The 17918-nt window shown below is 43.7% G+C and overlaps 1 protein-coding gene across 4 annotated transcripts in view; it reads right to left on the bottom strand.

Annotated features, from left to right (window-relative positions):
* Positions 1 to 213: 213 nt before the first annotated feature.
* The window catches only part of LOC129695746 (uncharacterized), a 135912-nt gene continuing 118207 nt past the window's right edge, over positions 214 to 17918 (bottom strand). For all 4 annotated transcript variants that reach the window (XM_055632987.1, XM_055632988.1, XM_055632986.1 and 1 more), the window contains 3 exons: positions 10141 to 10251; positions 8551 to 8684; positions 214 to 3058 (listed from right to left, as the gene is read on the bottom strand). In XM_055632987.1, the coding sequence (XP_055488962.1) occupies positions 8558 to 8684; positions 10141 to 10251 (238 nt within the window). In that variant the 3' untranslated portion in view covers positions 214 to 3058; positions 8551 to 8557. The remainder of the gene's footprint in view (positions 3059 to 8550; positions 8685 to 10140; positions 10252 to 17918) is intronic.

Raw genomic sequence — 17918 nt, 5'->3', positions numbered from 1 at the left:
CATTAAAAAAAAAACATATTTCCACAATATGAAAAGATATTAGCAAATATATGAATAACCTATATGCATTTTGGAGAATCATTTGAACAGAATTATACTTTTTTTAATCTGGTGTTTAATCTGGTCTGTTTTTTTTCTTTTTGTTGTTGTTCTTTTGTCCTGTTTTAGTTAATTTTTGGTTTATTAGGTTGTGTATGTGTGTGGGGGGGGGGGGGAGAAACATGTTTTTGGTCTCTTCGTTCGGGGGGATGCGACTTCTCTTGTCGTATCCCCCATCTCCGTCTAGGCCTAATAGCGGAGCTGGCGACATCGGAGCTGGGGCAGCGTTCCAGCGGCAGCAGTCCGACTCCGGAGCTGTGGTGTTCCGGCGGCAGCGGCGACCCGACCACGGAGCTGGTGCAGTGGCTGCGGCAGCAGCAGCGGCTGCGGTGACCCGACCTCTGAGCTGGGGCAGCGGCTGCGGCGACCCGACCTCGGAGGATCGGTCGCGAGCCCGGTGGACTCGGCCACGGGCCCAGTGGACGACATCGACGGAAGCTTGCAGGTCCCAGGTTGGTGACCTGTTCTCCGGAGCTCCCGCAACAACAGCTGCGTCCACTGGACTGGAGGGTGGCAGCTTCGACCACCCCGGGCCGCGGAGTTGAACCGGCCCATTCGCGGAGCTCGGATTCAGCCGCGGGACCGACATTACTTACCATCACCCGGCAGGGTCACAACGTCCGAAGCCTGGATCGCCTCGGCGCAGACGGAGAATAAGGATGGAAGAGACAAAGACTTAAGACTTTTGCCTTCCATCACAGTGAGGAGGTGCCTAGTGAACTCACTGTGGTGGATGTTAATTTGTGTTTATTGGGTGTTTTTGTCATTTTTACTATATGTAGGACTGCAAGGTAACTGAATTTCGTTCAGACCACAAGGTCTGAATGACTATAAAGGCTACTTTACTTTACTTTACAAAGGTATAAAGCTGTGATTTAACCATATTTAAATCCTTACTTGAATGAGGCACATGTTTCACCATGAGCCAGCCTGCATGATACTTTAGTACAAGGAAGTTAATTTTGTTATAACTCCAGGCTGCTCAGTGGTGTGGCAATTCGATCCTGATTTTGAGTTCTTTCCATGTGCAGTCTGCATATTCTCCCCTTGATGAAGTGGATTTTCTCCCATGTAGCCTATTTCCTTAAATGTGTTAAAAGTTCACTCAACGGTTAATTGGCTACAATGTTACCTCTGTGTAATTTGGTCCGTCTGAGTCTCGGGAGTTCCAAGAACTGGCATAGAATTAATGGGCCAAATGGCCTCTTTCTATTTCATTAGAAGGTATGACGTGCGAGAAATGAGACTTCCAAGGTATTTGGAACTTTATTAAAAGTCGTTTGGCAAACTTTATATTCTCTGTTTACTGTAGCACAACATACTGTCAAAACTCCATTAGATTGCATAATGTCATTTGGGTCTGATTTATCAAAGCTAGTTCTGCTTAGTTTTCCTGAATAACAAAATAATTATTTGAAATACCTCCTTAGCTTACTTTTTAAGAAACATTCTACATTTTCTAAGCGATCAATTCAAAACGTTGTTTTAAGTGAAGGCACTTTGTTAATTTTGTGCCAACACTTTAAAGACCTGGAATGTTTTGAATCTGTTTTAAGGCGTGACAATGTACAGGACATACTCTTCTCTGTCTCAGAACTCCAGGATGTGGCCTTTGCTTACTGTTTCTATGGTTTCACAAGCTTGTTTTACAGCCATTGCCATGGTACTAATATCTCAGTGGCTTGCTTAAGCTAATTAAATTTCCTGCAATGAGAATTTGTTAAAAACTACCACATAGTTTATAAAGTATCTGTTGAAGAGGAATATTTAATTTAGTTTAGCTTAGTTTCAATTAGAGATACAGTGTGGAAACAGGCCCTTCAGCCCTCCAAGTCCACACTAACCATTGGTCACCTATTCACACTGATTCTATGTTATCCCACTTTTACATCCACTCCATACAAACCAGAGGCTATTTACAGAGGCCAATTAACATATAACCCACAATTCTTTGGGATGTGTGAGGAAACCAGGGCATCTGAAGGAATCCCACCCAGTTACAGGACCCACACGGACAGTATCAGAAATCAGGATCGAACACGGATCTCTGACGCGATGAGGCAACTGGGTCACTGTGCTGCCCATTAACAATACATCAATTGGATTCCACTTCCCATTTACATTTACACCTCATTTACACCATTCACACCTTGGTCAGCATGATTGAGTTGGACTGAAGGGCTTTTTCCCCTGCTGCATGACTAAAAGAATGGGATTGCTTTAAGAGTAACCAACTATGCCATGAGGAATATGAGAAATATTCCTAGAAATAAGGAAGCAAGAAGTAGATATCCAAGTCCAAATCAGTCTGAAGAAGGGTATTGACCCAAAACATCACCTTTTCCTTCTCTCCAGAGATGCTGCCTCACCCGCTCAGTTACTCCAGCATTTTGTGTCTACCTTCCAAGTCTAATTCTCTCTGACATGATGAATAAAATATGGTAAAATATACACTGTACATTGATTATGTTTTCATGATATAATTTCATGCAATGCAACCAACTGAACATGGTTGGTGGCATCGCACCATCTGGGCAATTCATCAGAAATTGTTGTCATCCCTGCATGCTCTATGTGATCCAAGCATAGGAGTGCCATGTGGATGTAAGAAAATAATCAAAGATTCCACTGAGCAAAATATGCATGTCTGTCTGTGTTCATTGTAAGCAAATGAATGTATAATGAATAATGCGCATTGTGGTTAAAAGCAAATATTGCAGAATAAATTCCTCGTCAAAATAGTTTGCTCCAATTAAATTTATTTATATTTAATCGATGACATAAAAAAGACTTCCCGCATCCCCATCTAAACATTAAATGGAGTTAAAATGGACAACAGAGAGGTATACAGCACAGTTCCTTTCAACCACAGTAAGAATCTCTTCACAGTTGGCATGGTGATGCATTGTGTGGGAGCACCTATGCCAAAATATGGCATTACATCAGTGATCTTTACATGCTGGAAAGAAAGGAGAAAATACCTAGTAAGATATTTTCATTTTCCAAATATAGTACAATCTCTTCAGATTACATCTAGATTACTCCCTTCAGAACGCAAAAGATCCATGCAAGGTAAAAAAATATATAAATATCAGCTGAATTGATTTTGAACAGCTCAACATGCTAACAAGGCTAATACTTTGGTCATACCTATGTACATTTGCCAGGAATATCTCTTACTGATTATTGTGATATTAAAACATAATTATTTTAGTATAAGCAACCAACAATAAAACTATATGAGATCATTGAAATAAATCAGAATGAAGCATTTCTGTATGGAAAGATATAGAATAGTGCCTCGATTAGTGGCACTAATATGTTCCGAGAACTAGATATGTTCCTAGAAAATGGAGTGCGAAATTAAATTGTGCTCCACGGGGTTATTATAAACAGCATAAATGGAGATGCAATCCTGATAAATTAATTTAAACTCACTTATTGCTAGCTCTTGCTAACTAATCTGTAAATCTGTACGCTTTTCCACAATGTTTACTCCGGATGCTTACCCATTTATTTCACTTCCATTCGCAGCTCCAGTACTTCTGTACTTCAGTACTTTGAGTTTTGATTCACCAACAGGAGCTTTGATTTCCCCATGCAGAGTTATTGTGTGACTCTTGCATGTTTTGAATCGCAAATTACTTTATGCTGTTTATTTATTTATAAAATGGTCTCTTTATTATATTTGTTGGAAAAAAGTCAGTCTCCAAAGTGAAAGAGCACTATGCAGGGTAGTACTAAGTAAGATATACCTGCATTTGAAGAGTATGTACACAGTTGCACACTCTGGATTTTCAATGTGTCTTCACATCCAGTTCAATGACTGGATTTTCATAGGCATCTGAACACTACTGGGAATCACTATGGGACACATCATGCTATCAAGACCAGAGGACAGAGTTGTTAACCAGAGGTTGAGCCCTCCTTCAATGTTATTCAATCCCACATGTCACTGTCAGTAAATTCTAGATTTTGTTCTTCCTCCAGATATGTCGCTTCTGTTTCTTTTCATTGTTAGTAATTATTCCACCCCTCACCCAATTCCCTGTTAATGACTGCGTGCTTCCCCATCACTCCCTCCCAACCCCCCCCCCCCCCCCCCCCCCCACACATGATCTTCTCTCCAACCATCCCATTATTCCCCCTAATCGCAGTTACCAGTGCAACTTCAACTACCATCGTGGTCTGTATTATAGATTCTCCTCTCATCTTTCCTGAACATCCTTACTAATCTACAAATTCCTCTCACTGCCCCGTCACCCCTAATCCATGGCCCAACATTTTCTCTGCAACCTTGTCTCTCTGCTGACAAGGAGGATTATATCCCTTGAGCTTGTTGATCATGTAAAGCCTTTTCTACAGTGGGCAATGCTTGCGGGTAAAATTATGGCACGGACCTTCCATGTACTTACGTTTTAACTTGTCGATAAGAGAATAATTTCTTAGCCACAACTGCCCCAATTCATCAGTTCTTCATGCCTAGTTCCCAGTTTAATACAATTTTTTCATCAAACATTTAATAAGTTTCCAACCTTCCCAGTCCAAGCTCTGAGCTGGGTTATTTTCCATTTATCGCTGATGTTTTATTGCTCACCTCCCTCCCCCACCATCCCCCTATCCGTCTACCCCACACACCCCCACCCACAACTATTTGTGTTTGCATGTTCTTTTTATCAATCAATCAGCACACTCTTTCTGCCTCACGACCATCTTGTCCAGCACAGACATTGTAGGCTGAAGGGCCTGTTCCTGCATCGTGCTTTTCTATGTTCTACGTAAGTTCCTTGTCATTGGTTCCTTTTTAAACTGTTCAGTTATTTCTGCATCTGCCTCTCTTCATTAATGCTAATGCACCCCTCTCCCTCCCACAATCCCATCCCCATTCCAGCCCCCTACTTTCTTGCGAAGTTGCTTCCTGCCATTTCCATCCTGGGTTCGCGGTTCCGATTCCTGCAGCCATAAGCTATTCTTATCAATGCACATTGGATGAAAATTCCCGATATTGGAAGAAATACTACCCACAGTCTGTAGTGTGATTGAAAACTCACAATAGGCTAGAGTCAAGAGATCATATCTGCTTTGGTTATACAGAAAATATCTCCAAAATGGAGAACCAGGTCAAATGTTACCAATAAAGAAAATAAATCTCAATTGATCCCCAACCTATTTTTCCCCCAAAAAGGGGGAGTCAATGGGGGGGGCTTTCTGGTTTCTAACCACCATAATTAGGAACCAACATGCGGCCATGGAGAAGAAAGAGCAGAGAATAATTGAATTAGAGCAACATTTAGAGCAATTGAATCAACATTGCTGAACCATGACCGAATCTGTTCGCTGGGCACAAACTCAAGCCCAGGAAATGAAAGACAAAAACGTTGATATGGCATGTAAATTAATAAATGTGAAACAAGAAGACGCAAGTGGGTCCCATTGGATTCCCAACCCAGTCAATGTAAAAAGGGTAGAGGACCGGGACATGTGGGAGGGGGACATATGGTATGATGAGGATGACCAACAGGAATTGTTGGTCAAAGGTCCTGTAATTCCCACGCCCACATATGTACTACTTGTCCCATTGGCCCCCTATTCAGATAAAGGAGGGGAAGTGAAGTAGGCCCGGCCAACCCGCATGACGACCCTGGTCGAGAACATGATTTCCCACATAAAGCCCTAGTGGAATTGGGGTTCCGGTTCCACCAAAGGGTAGGCAAACCTTTAGTGGTCTGGCTATTAAGGATGTGAGATACAGGGGAGAAGGAATGCTGTTATCGGATGTGGAACTGTCAGTATTAGGGGGCTTCTCAAGCAACTATGGGGTAAATAATATGACGCGGTCGGATAGAGGAGCAGAGCATAGTCTATGCCAGCGCACCACTGCATCGATCGCGAGAAAGTTCCCTCTTTGCTGGTTTGGGACCTGAAGTCTATAGATGAGTGGTCCACGGTGGAGGAGGGGAGCAGTCTTCTCAGACATTGGGCCTTCAACAGTGGCATTTATAATGGCCAGCTGGGATTCCCTGAGGAGCGAGCACTAATCTCCACCATGGTAAGATTCCTGGTGAAAACAGTGGCTTCCCACTTGAAGGAATATACTTCTGCCTCTTTTGGGACCGTCTGTAGTGAAATCTGTGGGGGAGGCCCTGGTTCTGCAGGAGTGGGTCCTCACAGTAGCCGGGTGTGTAAGATAGAACATGGTAGAAGTGGGGACCAGGGAACAATCTGTCTCAGCCTCAAGGAAATGTTTATGGCTTTGTTGAGGCTCGGGGTCCCTAAGGAGCGGGTGGATGGGATACTTACTCACGCCATCTATGCTTTGTGAAAAGATCACTGTCAGGGGAGGACGAGCGAGTCTGGAGAGAAAGGAACCAACATTACCTGGAAAGAGGGATGGAGGTCTTCTCTCGACCCTCCCCCTGACCCCCTACAGACAGTCAGTTGCTATACCCGTGGGGTCACATCTACAGGGGGAGGAGACCCCCTGTCCCGCTCCAGTAGGGGTGTGGCCTGGTCCCCCAGTAAAAATATTCGGCAGCTCTTCCTTGGCCGGGAGACCTGAGGCCATACGCACCCGTTGCAGTACATTGGGGGGGAATGTACAGCGCTGGGTGGCCCTAGTGGACACTGGGGCAGAACACACCATAGTTCCTGGGGATCCTGGGAAGATACATGGCCCGAGGGTGCTGGTAGAGGGGCTAGGGGGCACCCTCAACCCCGCCCAACAAACCACCCTTCCCGTGTCCATTGGAAACGGGCCCCCTGTGAGTACTTCACTCCTCATTGCCCCCTTCCCCGAATGCATATTGGGAATGAACGTGTTGCGAAGCCGGTCCTTACAAACCAGCAGGGGGGTGTTCACCTTTGGCATTGCCCGAGCCACTGTGTTAGTGGGACAGGCCAAGTGGCACCCATTGGTCATCCCACCTACCACGAGTGATTCACACCAAGCGGTATCGCATACCTGGCAGCACCAAGGAGATTAGTGATACCGTCGAGGCCTTGGATGAATTGATGATACGGCTCAAGGAGCGCGGGTGGTACATTAACCCTGATAAGGTCCAGGGACCTAGCCAGAATGTTGTTTTCTTGGGCATACAGTAGCATTTGGGCCACCACGGAAGTCCAGAAAAGGCCAGGAAAAAGATCCTGAATGCCTCGGTGCCCACCTCCAAGGTGGAGACAGAGATTTGTGGGTAGGAAATGGTTGTCAGGAAGGACGAGGGTGAATTATTAAGTTGGTATACCGTTGCTTCCCTGCGTGCAGTGTTCGGAAGGAATGTGGATACCTCGGCCTACATTAATGTATCTCCTGTTCGAAACTAGTTTCTCACCCTAAGCTATAAATTTGCCCAACGGCTAAATGTCTCGGCATGCTGGGTGTGTACACACATCCAGTACCACAGTGGGGGCATCGGCAGTCCCCTTAAATCATAGCGAACAATCGTCCGTGTGGTCTTTTTGTAACAAGACCAGGAATAGTGCGGCTAAGAACTGCCACCCAACCACCGTTGATTGCCAGTGTCACTGTTTTGACAGGTGGTACATTCCACCATTCAACTACACCCGGGTGGGAAGGAAGCCCCACTTCCGCCTAACTGGGACCGACAAGTCCAGTAAAAGTACCTGTCATTGTAACGATGAGGGGACGGGCCCTTCCCTGGGTAATAGTACCTGTACCACATGACAGCGCTCTGTTTAAAACTTTGCGCAGCATGTCTGTAGCGCTATATGTATTGCTTTACGCGCCCAGTCTGTTTTACCTTGCACGCCAGGTCTGTGGCTGATAACATTTGTTTCCAAGGGGGGGGGGGGGGGGGGGGGGGGGGGGGGGGGCTTGCTTGGATGCAGTCCCCTGCCATTGGGTGCGGTTTGAATTTGGGAGCAGCGCTATTGGCCCGGACTTACCGGCGATCATTTCAATTACTGATTTCTGCCTGTATAAAGGCAAGCGGTGGTAAGCCATAAGGTAGTTCTTGATGAGAGGGGTTCACCAACGGGCTGGGTCACGACCAGAGCCATGGATGGAGGCAGAGAGAGAAGGAGGTGTGCTGCTGTAAAATGGGCCCCCGTGCATACCGAGATATGTATTGTTTGTGTTCTCTCTCATGACAATAAAGCTGATTTGTAACTTAACAGACGAGGGTGCATTTTTTCTGTTCTACGAGTCAGATCCTTGAACCTGTTCCCTTGTAACAAGTACAAGTGAACTGAATGCAAAATCTCAGAGCAAAATGCCACGTGGCATCTTTGAAATATCATCCGGGACATTGGTACATTTTCAAAATTAGATGATAATATGTCACATTATTGTAAACTAAAAGTACTTTTTATAAAATTTGTTAGTTTTCTCTCCTACAACATGAAGAAAAGAATAAACATTTCTCCTATGTTTATAAGGTGAATATGCACAAACATCAGTAAGTTCATCACTACAACCTAATAAAGAATCACCATGTTTTTAACATTCTTGATCTTTGGCACTGCAGGGTGGAAGATCATGGTGCAACTTCACTTGCTTGTTCACGGCCTGAATTGCCTTCAGATTATGGACAGATTGGCATCCATAGAGATGAACCAACTTTAGTCTAAAAACAAAAAGCAAGTGTACACTGATATATTAAATACAAATGTATGGGTTAAGGTTTACAGAAATTAAACACAGATTGGTAGAGCTGGAGTTATAGATACTACTTTTTGTTTTAAGCATCTTAAGTAGAATTGATTTGTTCAGTGCCTCTTCAGTTTATTTACGTACAATTAATTTATTGACTGCACATTCGATCATTCAAGGAAATAGATAGAAACTTTCAATATTGTCGTACATCAACTGTATTACAAAACTTTGGAGCAATGTGTTTTCTAATCTGGAAAGTGGGATTGAAGTAATGAGCAAATTGGAGAGTTGAAAATAAGAGCTATTTCTAGCATTTTAAATGTTCAGGTATTGATGCAGAAATGTAACACTAATTGCTCATGCCACATATACCAAAAAGCATTGTACTTTAATATAATATATTTTAATAATTTCCACTGATCTTTAGCACTCCAGATAACACTGTCCATCCAAATGTTTGGTTGGTGAACTAATTAGTTGAACAAAAAAGGCATTACAGAATCTCTACATGTTGTTGTGAAGAATTTAGGCCTTTCCTCATTATTCCCTCCAAAAAGTGCAGAACATTGAACATAGAACAGCAAAAGGCCTACACCTGGCCATTCAGCCTACAGTGTATGTGCAGAACACAAAACCAAGACCATCTCTTATTTACCTATACATAATTCATATCTTTCCATTCCCTGCATATCCATATGCTTATCCAAAAAATTCTTAAATGCCACTATCGTATCTTCCTCACCCACAACCTCCAGCATCGCATTCAAGGCACTCACCACCCTCTGTATCAAAACGTTTTCCCGCACAACTCCTTTATGCTTTGCCCCTCTCAGTTTAAAGCTATGCCCTCTAGTATTTGATTTTACTATCCTGGGAAATAAGTTATGTTTACCTAACCTATCTATGCCTCTCATAACTTTATATACTTCCATTAAGTCTCCTCGCAAAACCCCCAGTGTCATGTAGCTAATACCCTCTGATATAAGCATCATTCTGGTAAACCTGCTCCATATCGTTTCAAAAGCCTGCTCATTTTTCCTGCAGTGGAGCGATCAGAACTACATGCAATACTCCAAAATAAAGCCCTATAAAGCTGCAGCATGACTTCCTCACTCTATGTTCAATGCCCTGAACTTGAAAGCAAGCATTCCATATGCCTTCTTTACCACTCAATCTACTTGTGTTGTTACTTTCAGGGATTATGGATTAGGACCCCACGATCCCTCTGTACACCAATGCTGAGAAGGGTCATCAAGAAGATATCGCACACTTACCACAAAGATCATGATACAAACCTGGATTCAACCCCCCCTGCAATATCATGATTTGGAAAACATATTTATGCTTGGAATATATAAACACTAACATTCATCAACAACCAACCTCAATTTCAAACTAATTCACATCAGTAAAATGATAAAACTTACTGTTTGCAGTTTCTACACAATTTTTTTAAGGCATCTTCAGTTATTTCTTTGCAGAAGCTGAGTTTCACGCATTCCAAGTTCTGATTGCAATAAGATGCAAGTAAACAAATTCTATTTTTAGGGTAAAAAGAATGAATTATATAATTGTGATTTTTTTCAGAGATCTTGCATTTACTTTAGGACATTACTTTAGGACACTCAGAGGGTGGTGGGTATATGGAACAAGCTGCCAGAGGAGGTGGCAGAGACACATACAATTACAACATTCAAAAGACATTTGAACAGGTACATGGATACGATATGGACCCAACACAGGTGAATGGACTAGTTCACATAGGCACTATACTCGGCAGACTGTAGGGCCTGTTTCTATGCCGTATACCTTTATGGCTCTATGTCTGTGCATTTCAAGTAAGGGGGGAGCGGGGAATCTGACCAGAAACAGACCTGAATATTCTAAAATGATGATCCATTCCAATAAAGGTCAAACAATACCATAACACGCTGAACTAAATACTGTTTATCAATGAATGTGCAGTATAACCAGCTGCTGTTACAGTTGCTCAGATATGTCCAGATGAGCTAATGGATTTGAAACAGATGGATAGAAAAATGATGGATTCACTGGCTGTCATCAGCTAAATATCGCAGATTAGAGCAAAGTTTCCACTGAGCAGAATGTTCTTAAACCTTTATTTAAGGAGAGAAAACAAGGAATTACAGAATAGTTAACGTCATCAGTGGTAGGGAAAGTCTAGAATCAATTAGAAAAGTACAGGAAATAAGGCCCTTAGAAAATAATAACAAAAAGAAATACCACATGGTTTCCTCCCATATCCAGAACATGATAGTTTGTTGGTTAATTGGCCTCTGTGAAATTACCTTTAGTATGTTGGGAATTGATGAGAAAGTGGGACAACATAGAACTACAATAAACCCTTTGTTTTAATGGCCCCCTTTATAATGAGTTTTGGTTATCGTGGACGGACTTGCCATTGCCACCTAGGTTAACACGGCCTCCCCGGCCACTTACAGTCCCACCTTCCGACGCCACCCCCTGCTCGTAAGGTGCAGCGACCCCTTCACCCACTGCACGGTCCAGTTGATGAGGCTGCTGTTGCAGCTCACGTTGCAGCCCCTGGAGACAGCACCTTTTTCAGGCCACTGCCACTGGCAGGATGCACATGGTCACCATGGGCTCCCCCCCTTCTCACCAGCTGCCACTTCTTCTTTCTGTCATCACTTTGTTTGCTCCCCCTCCCCCTCCGCATCCTCCTCGTTCCCCCACTGCTCTGTCCAGTCGATCTCTCCCCCTTCCACTGCCACCTCCTTCTCTCCTGGAGTCACTGACATACACCTCTTTGGAAGTTGTCAGCGACCACGGGGTAGAAGATGGAGGAGGTGACGGTGGAGCGGGGAGTGGACAAAGCGGTGGCCGACAGCAAGATGCGGCAGCTGGCGAGGGCGAGGGTGAGGCATCCTGTCAGTAGCGGCAGCCTGAAGAAGGTGCTGCCAGGGGCTCACAACATCAAATGTGTAACCGGACCATGCAGTGACGAAGGCGCCTAGTTTTAAGGTGAAATAACAAAGTGCTGCAGTAACTCAGTAGACTGCATCAGCCTGAAGAAGTGATCGTGACATCACCTATCCATGTTCTATAGAGATGCTGCTTGACTTGCTGAGTTACTCCAGCACTCTGTGTCCCTTTGTGTATTAATCATTATCTGCACTTCTTTGTTTCAACTATATACAATGATAATATCTTACTTTATCATAGCGGACAATCGGCAATAACAGACACCATTCCGTTGTTCATTATAACAAAGGTTCATTCTAATGAGGATTTACTATAGTGTGAATGGGTGATCGAGGGTCAGTGTGGACTTGATGGGTTGAAGGGCCTGTTTCTATGCAGCATCAATTTAGAGTAATTACAAATTTAACAATAAGGCTATTCAGGAGCAACTAAACTAAAGATTTGCACAGAGATATACTGAAATTGCAATGTAGTAATTGACCAAATGAATGACCTTGCTGTAGGACTGCGTTAACTATAACATCTGAGATGAGACCAATAAATAAGTACATAATTCATCAGAAGTGTTGTAGTTCTTTGCAAAATTAAACATCAAGGCAAATATTGCTGAGAAATACTAATCAGGTGCTTCTTCTGTGGAGGACAAAGGGGAAGCCGTTGTCATGACATTGAAAATGCAAGTTCACATTTTAATTCACCGCAATTGAGAAATGGAAAATGAAAATGGGCAGTTCTCTCAGCTCTCTTTGCTATTTTAATCTATAATGAGTAAGTAGTCCAATTGTTGAGCAAGGAGTAAATAGTTGCAATGGTGGTAAATAACTTCTTCCTTCTAACAACTAATAGTCATGCTTGAATGTAACTAAGAGTGATCAAACATGAATCTATTTTTATTTGAAAGCTTTCTTGTTTCTTGAATACAAAGCATGCAGTGTCGGGAGAAGCCGTCGGAAAGCTCCACAGATGCAGAAGATTTCGACCAGCCCCGACCCGGGGTCCAATCTCTGGTGCTGGGGAGCTGAGATCCCCCCCCCCCCCGATGCAGGAGCTGGTTGCCCCAATGCAGAGGGCCCAAGCGCTGCCGGCTACGGGAGTAAGACTGTCCCGTCAACGGAAGGCTCGAGACCCCTGAGAAGAAAGAAGGAAACTTTGAGGGTATGAGACGTGAATTGGCCAAGATAGACTGGCAATTGATTCTTTAAGGGTTGACGGTGGATATGCAATGGAAGGCATTTAAAGACTGCATGGATGAACTACAACAATTGTTCATCCCAGTTTAGCAAAAGAATAAATCAGGGAAGGTAGTGCATCCGTGGATAACAAGGGAAAGCAGGGATTGTATCAAAACAAAAGATGAAGCATACAAATTAGCCAGAAAAAGCAGCCTACCAGAGGACTGGGAGAACTTCAGAGTCCAGCAGAGGGGGGCAAAGGGCTTAATTAGGAAAGGGAAAATAGATTATGAACATAAAAACTGACTGCAAATGTTTTTATAATATGTGAAGAGAAAAAGATTAGTTAAAACAAATGTAGGTCCATTGCAGTCAGAAACAGGTGAATTGATCATGGGGAACAAAGACATGGCAGACCAATTGAATAACTACTTTGGTTCTGTCTTCACTAAGGAAGACATAAATAATCTGCCGGAAATAGCAGGGGACCTGGGGTCAAATGAGATGGAGGAACTGAATGAAATCCAGGTTAGCCGGGAAGTGGTGTTAGGTAAATTGAATGGATTAAAGGCCGATAAACCCCAGGGCCAGATAGGCTGCATCCCAGAGTACTTAAGGAAGGAGCCCCAGAAATAGTGGATGCATTATTGATAATTTTTCAAAATTCTTAAGATTCTGGAGTAGTTCCTGAGGATTGGAGGGTAGCTAATGTAACCCCACTTTTTAAAAGGGAGGAAAAGAGAAAACGGGGAATTACAGACCAGTTAGTCTAACATCGGTAGTGGGGAAACTGCTAGAGTCAGTTATTAAAGATGGGATAGCAGCACATTTGGAAAGTGGTAAAATCATTGGACAAAGTCAGCATGGATTTATGAAAGGTAAATCATGTCTGACGAATCTTATAGAATTTTTCAAGGATGTAACTAGTAGAGTGGATAAGGGAGAACCAATGGATGTGTTATATCTGGACTTTCAGAAGGCTTTCGACAAGGTCCCACATAAGAGATTAGTATACAAACTTAAAGCACACGGTATTGGGGGTTCAGTATTGATGTGGATAGAAAACTGGCTGGCAGACAGGAAGCAAAGAGCAGGAGTAAACGGGTCCTTTTCACAATGGCAGGCAGTAACTAGTGGGGTACCGCAAGGCTCAGTGCTGGGACCCCAGCTAGTTACAATATATATTAATGATTTGGATGAGGGAATTGAATGCAACATCTCCAAGTTTGTGGATAACACGAAGCTGGGGGGCAGTGTTAGCTGTGAGGAGGATGCTAGGAGGCTGCAAGGTGACTTGGATAGGCTGGGTGAGTGGGTAAATGCATGGCAGATGCAGTATAATGTGGATAAATGTGAGGTTATCCACTTCGGTGGCAAAAACAGGAAGTAGATTATTATCTGAATGGTGGCCGATCAGGAAAAGGGGAGATGCAACGAGACTTAGGTGTCATGGTACACCAGTCATTGAAAGTAGGCATGCAGGTGCAGCAGGCCGTGAAGAAAGCGAATGGTATGTGTATGGCAGCCTGCCCACGGTCCGTCTCTTCACCTTTTTTTTTATTTTTAAGTCCTGTCAAAAAATGTTAGTTAGAGGTCTTTTGTGTGGTGGTTGGGGATGGGGAAGGGGGAAACTTTATTTCTTAGTCCCCTACCAGGTCGGAGAGGCAGCGTCCCTCCAAGCTGCTTCTTCGCCCCATCCTCGCGGCCTACCAACGAGAATGGAGCGGCGTTTCCTGTCGGGACCAACTGGGACTACAGCTTCGGCGGTGGCGCAGCGCTGGAACACCATCATGGAGCGGGTGATGCCTTACCGGGTCGCCATGCGGTAAGCTCCGGAGTGCTGTGGCCGCCGACTCCCAACATCACGGAGCTGTGGCTGCGGGTGTCCGGCCACGGGCGGCGCTGGATTTGGAGCGCCGCGGAGCCTGGGATCGAGTTCGCCAGGGTCGGAGCTCCAACCGGCATGGCCTGAGGACTACGAGTGCCCTGGTCTCCGGGGAGGAGGCAGCCGCTCCAGACTTTCCAAGCCGCTGAGGAATGTTTCACCCGACGCTGGAGTTCCATCTTCACGGCAAGAGGGCCCTGAAAATTATCAGACAGGCTGCAAGGCCACAAATGGGCCCCGACCTCGGGTGTTTCACAGAGGAAGAGGACTTAACTTTCTGGTGCCTTTCCCCACAGTGGAAATTTTTGATTCTGCTGTGGGGGGACGTTTGTGTTGAACTCTATAATGTATTGTGTCCATTTTATTTATTTATTTTAATCTTTTTCTATGGTTTGTTTGGAAACTTATTATTTATTTTATGTAAAGCACTTTGGTGTCAATGCGAGTTAACTTAAAACCTGCTATATAAATAAAACTTACTTACTTACTACTTACTCTGTATGCCTCTTCATAGCATGCTAGCTATGATCTTAACTAACAGGTCCAAAACTAATCCAATCTCTGTGAAAATGCTGCCAAATAGGATTGCATCTTTACCCTAGCTTTCCTCTGAATGCTGTCTTGCCATAATTATGCACCGAGCCTCCAACAAGCTTCTCGCTGAAATGGAGCAAATCTACAGAACAAACAAGAAACTATTCAACCTATATGGCCTTCAACTTCAGTCATCATGCAGGAGGCCAGGGTGTACAATGGAAGGAGTGTACGTTCTAACAGCCACTTCCCCTGCTAAATACCTCTGTTCAATCTGTGGCAGTATCTATATGTCCCACATTGGCCTCATCAGCCACCTCAAAGCTGGAATGAAGACCAGTCATCCTTGATCCCAAGTAACTGCCTTAAAAGCAGCAGAATGTAATCATCACTTTCACCATTCTGCTTTCACCCTGGTGTGACAGGCGTGTCACCATCTGAGCTCTCAACAGTTAACTTTGAACAGTCTAATGATGCTAGTGTGTTTTATAAACATAAAATACATCTACAATACATCAGTTATGCTGAAGAATTCTAGTCTGCCATATCTGTGATTTACCACAGGGCCCACTCCTAATTTCCACAAATAAATGGGCTGATAAGACACTATAAACTATATTCTGGCACCAACAATTGTGGATTGTGGTACTGTGTGTACTAATTGTGGATGATCAGCCATGATCACATTGAATGGCGGTGCTGACTTGAAGGACCGAATGGCCTACTCCTGCACCTATTGTCTGTTGTCTTGCTGCTTTACAAGGATGCCCCAGTGAATACGTTGGATTATCATCACTGTGTCACCAATGCCACAATTAACATTGCTTCTCCAGAGACCTTACTAATCTACCATGGAAATAAAGGAAACCGATTGTATCAACTCCTACATAAACCAAGGGTATTAATACTGTCACTGTGATAGAAATTTCCCCAGAATAATGTATATTCAAAGAAATAGATAGGTTCAATTTGGGAGCCATCTTTTGAGGAAAGCATACATTTATGAGGAGTGCAAATCGAGAAAGGATGATGGACAAAGCACCTTTAAAATTCAACTAATGCCATGCAAAATGCTAATTGAGTACCATATAGTTCTGATCCAATCAATATGTTTGAGAAAAGCATTTAATCTATTAATTAATGACAAGGAAAATTTTGCTTTATTGAAGCATTCCTTTTAATTACTAGCAGTCCTTGGCAACACAAATTGTAAGTCTTCAATAACCCTTGATACCACTCATGACCAAAGTGCAAATAAAAGTCCACTTAATTAATCTAAACAATAAGCAGTTCTCAAGCTAAAGTGTTTTCGTACTCCTTTTTCTGTTCCTGACACCAGAAAATCTAAGATCTCTATTTTATGGTCAAAACTCATTGGCACCACTCACAATCCCAGTTGAAAGGCGAATTCCTATCTATCAGTGGAAAATCAATTTTTTCAACCTCCTGTTGTATAATGAGTCTTTCTCACAGTACAGATCAGTATGAAGAAGAGCTTTAATTTCACACATTAAGTCTTAAGGGGTTGGACAGGCTAGATGCAGGAAGATTGTTTCTGATATTGGGGAAGTCCAGGACAAGGGGTCACAGCTTAAGGATAAGGGGGAAATCCTTTAAAACCGAGATGAGAAAAACTTTTTTCACACAGAGAGTGGTGAATCTCTGGAACTCTCTGCCAGGGTAATTGAGGCCAGTTCATTGGCTATATTTAAGAGGGAGTTAGATGTGGCCCTTGTGGCTAAGGAGATCAGGGGGTATGGAGAGAAGACAGGTACGGGATACTGAGTTGGATGATCAGCCATGATCATATTGAATGGCGGTGCAAGCTCGAAGGGCCGAATGGCCTACTCCTGCACCTAATTTTTATGTTTCTATGTTTCTATGACCAGACCAGTAGTATTTAGTGCTAATTGTACATGTTAAAAACTGTTGATAAACTAAGTAGAATGTATAATAACATTATTCCAAACCGATTACAAAAATTGTCTTAAACCCCTTTTTCACGGGGCGACTTGACGCAAGAGGTAACCAGAGTTTAACATCGTGGGAACCTCGTGCGATAACAGTCCGGCATTCGTGGACCACCGTGGCACTAACGGCAGGTAATCGTGTAACTTGGGTACTCGGGAGAAAATTCAAGCAAGCTTGAATTTCTCCAAGAGTGACTTGTACACTTGTGGTTGAGCATTGCAACATTTTATGAACGTAGTGGCCAGTGCGATATCCGTAGTAACTATTGCGGTTACCGTGGGAACTCCTGCGAACGGTGAACCCGGAAGCTGGACAAAGGGGACAGAAGGTGAGTAAAAAAGGTGTTCTCAATGTCGCCAATGGAACATGTGTCCATCGAGGACGTCCCACCTCATTGTCATTGTTGGAGAATCTATTTAACAGGAACACGCAGAGATGGCTCCCAGAAAAGCTCAAAGAAAGGGGGTAAAGCGTGTCAGAAAGGCTTTTGCCATGCAGGAGAATGAGGAGGAGACGCAGCAAGAGAGACAGGTGGAGAGGCAACAGGAGATGCCAGAGATAACACTGCCTGTGGGCTCCTTGGAGCAGGGAGAGGGTGAGCAAGGTGGATTTCAGATTACCTCCCCAGTAGCCATTGTAGGAATAGCCTCTACAGACGCTTATGTACAGGGAAGATGGC

Source organism: Leucoraja erinacea, chromosome 3 (genome assembly GCF_028641065.1).
Source record: "Leucoraja erinacea ecotype New England chromosome 3, Leri_hhj_1, whole genome shotgun sequence".
NCBI classification, from domain to species: domain Eukaryota; kingdom Metazoa; phylum Chordata; class Chondrichthyes; order Rajiformes; family Rajidae; genus Leucoraja; species Leucoraja erinaceus.
The sequence above is the reverse complement of the archived record's forward strand: the minus strand, read 5'-3'. Positions and strand labels throughout refer to the sequence as shown.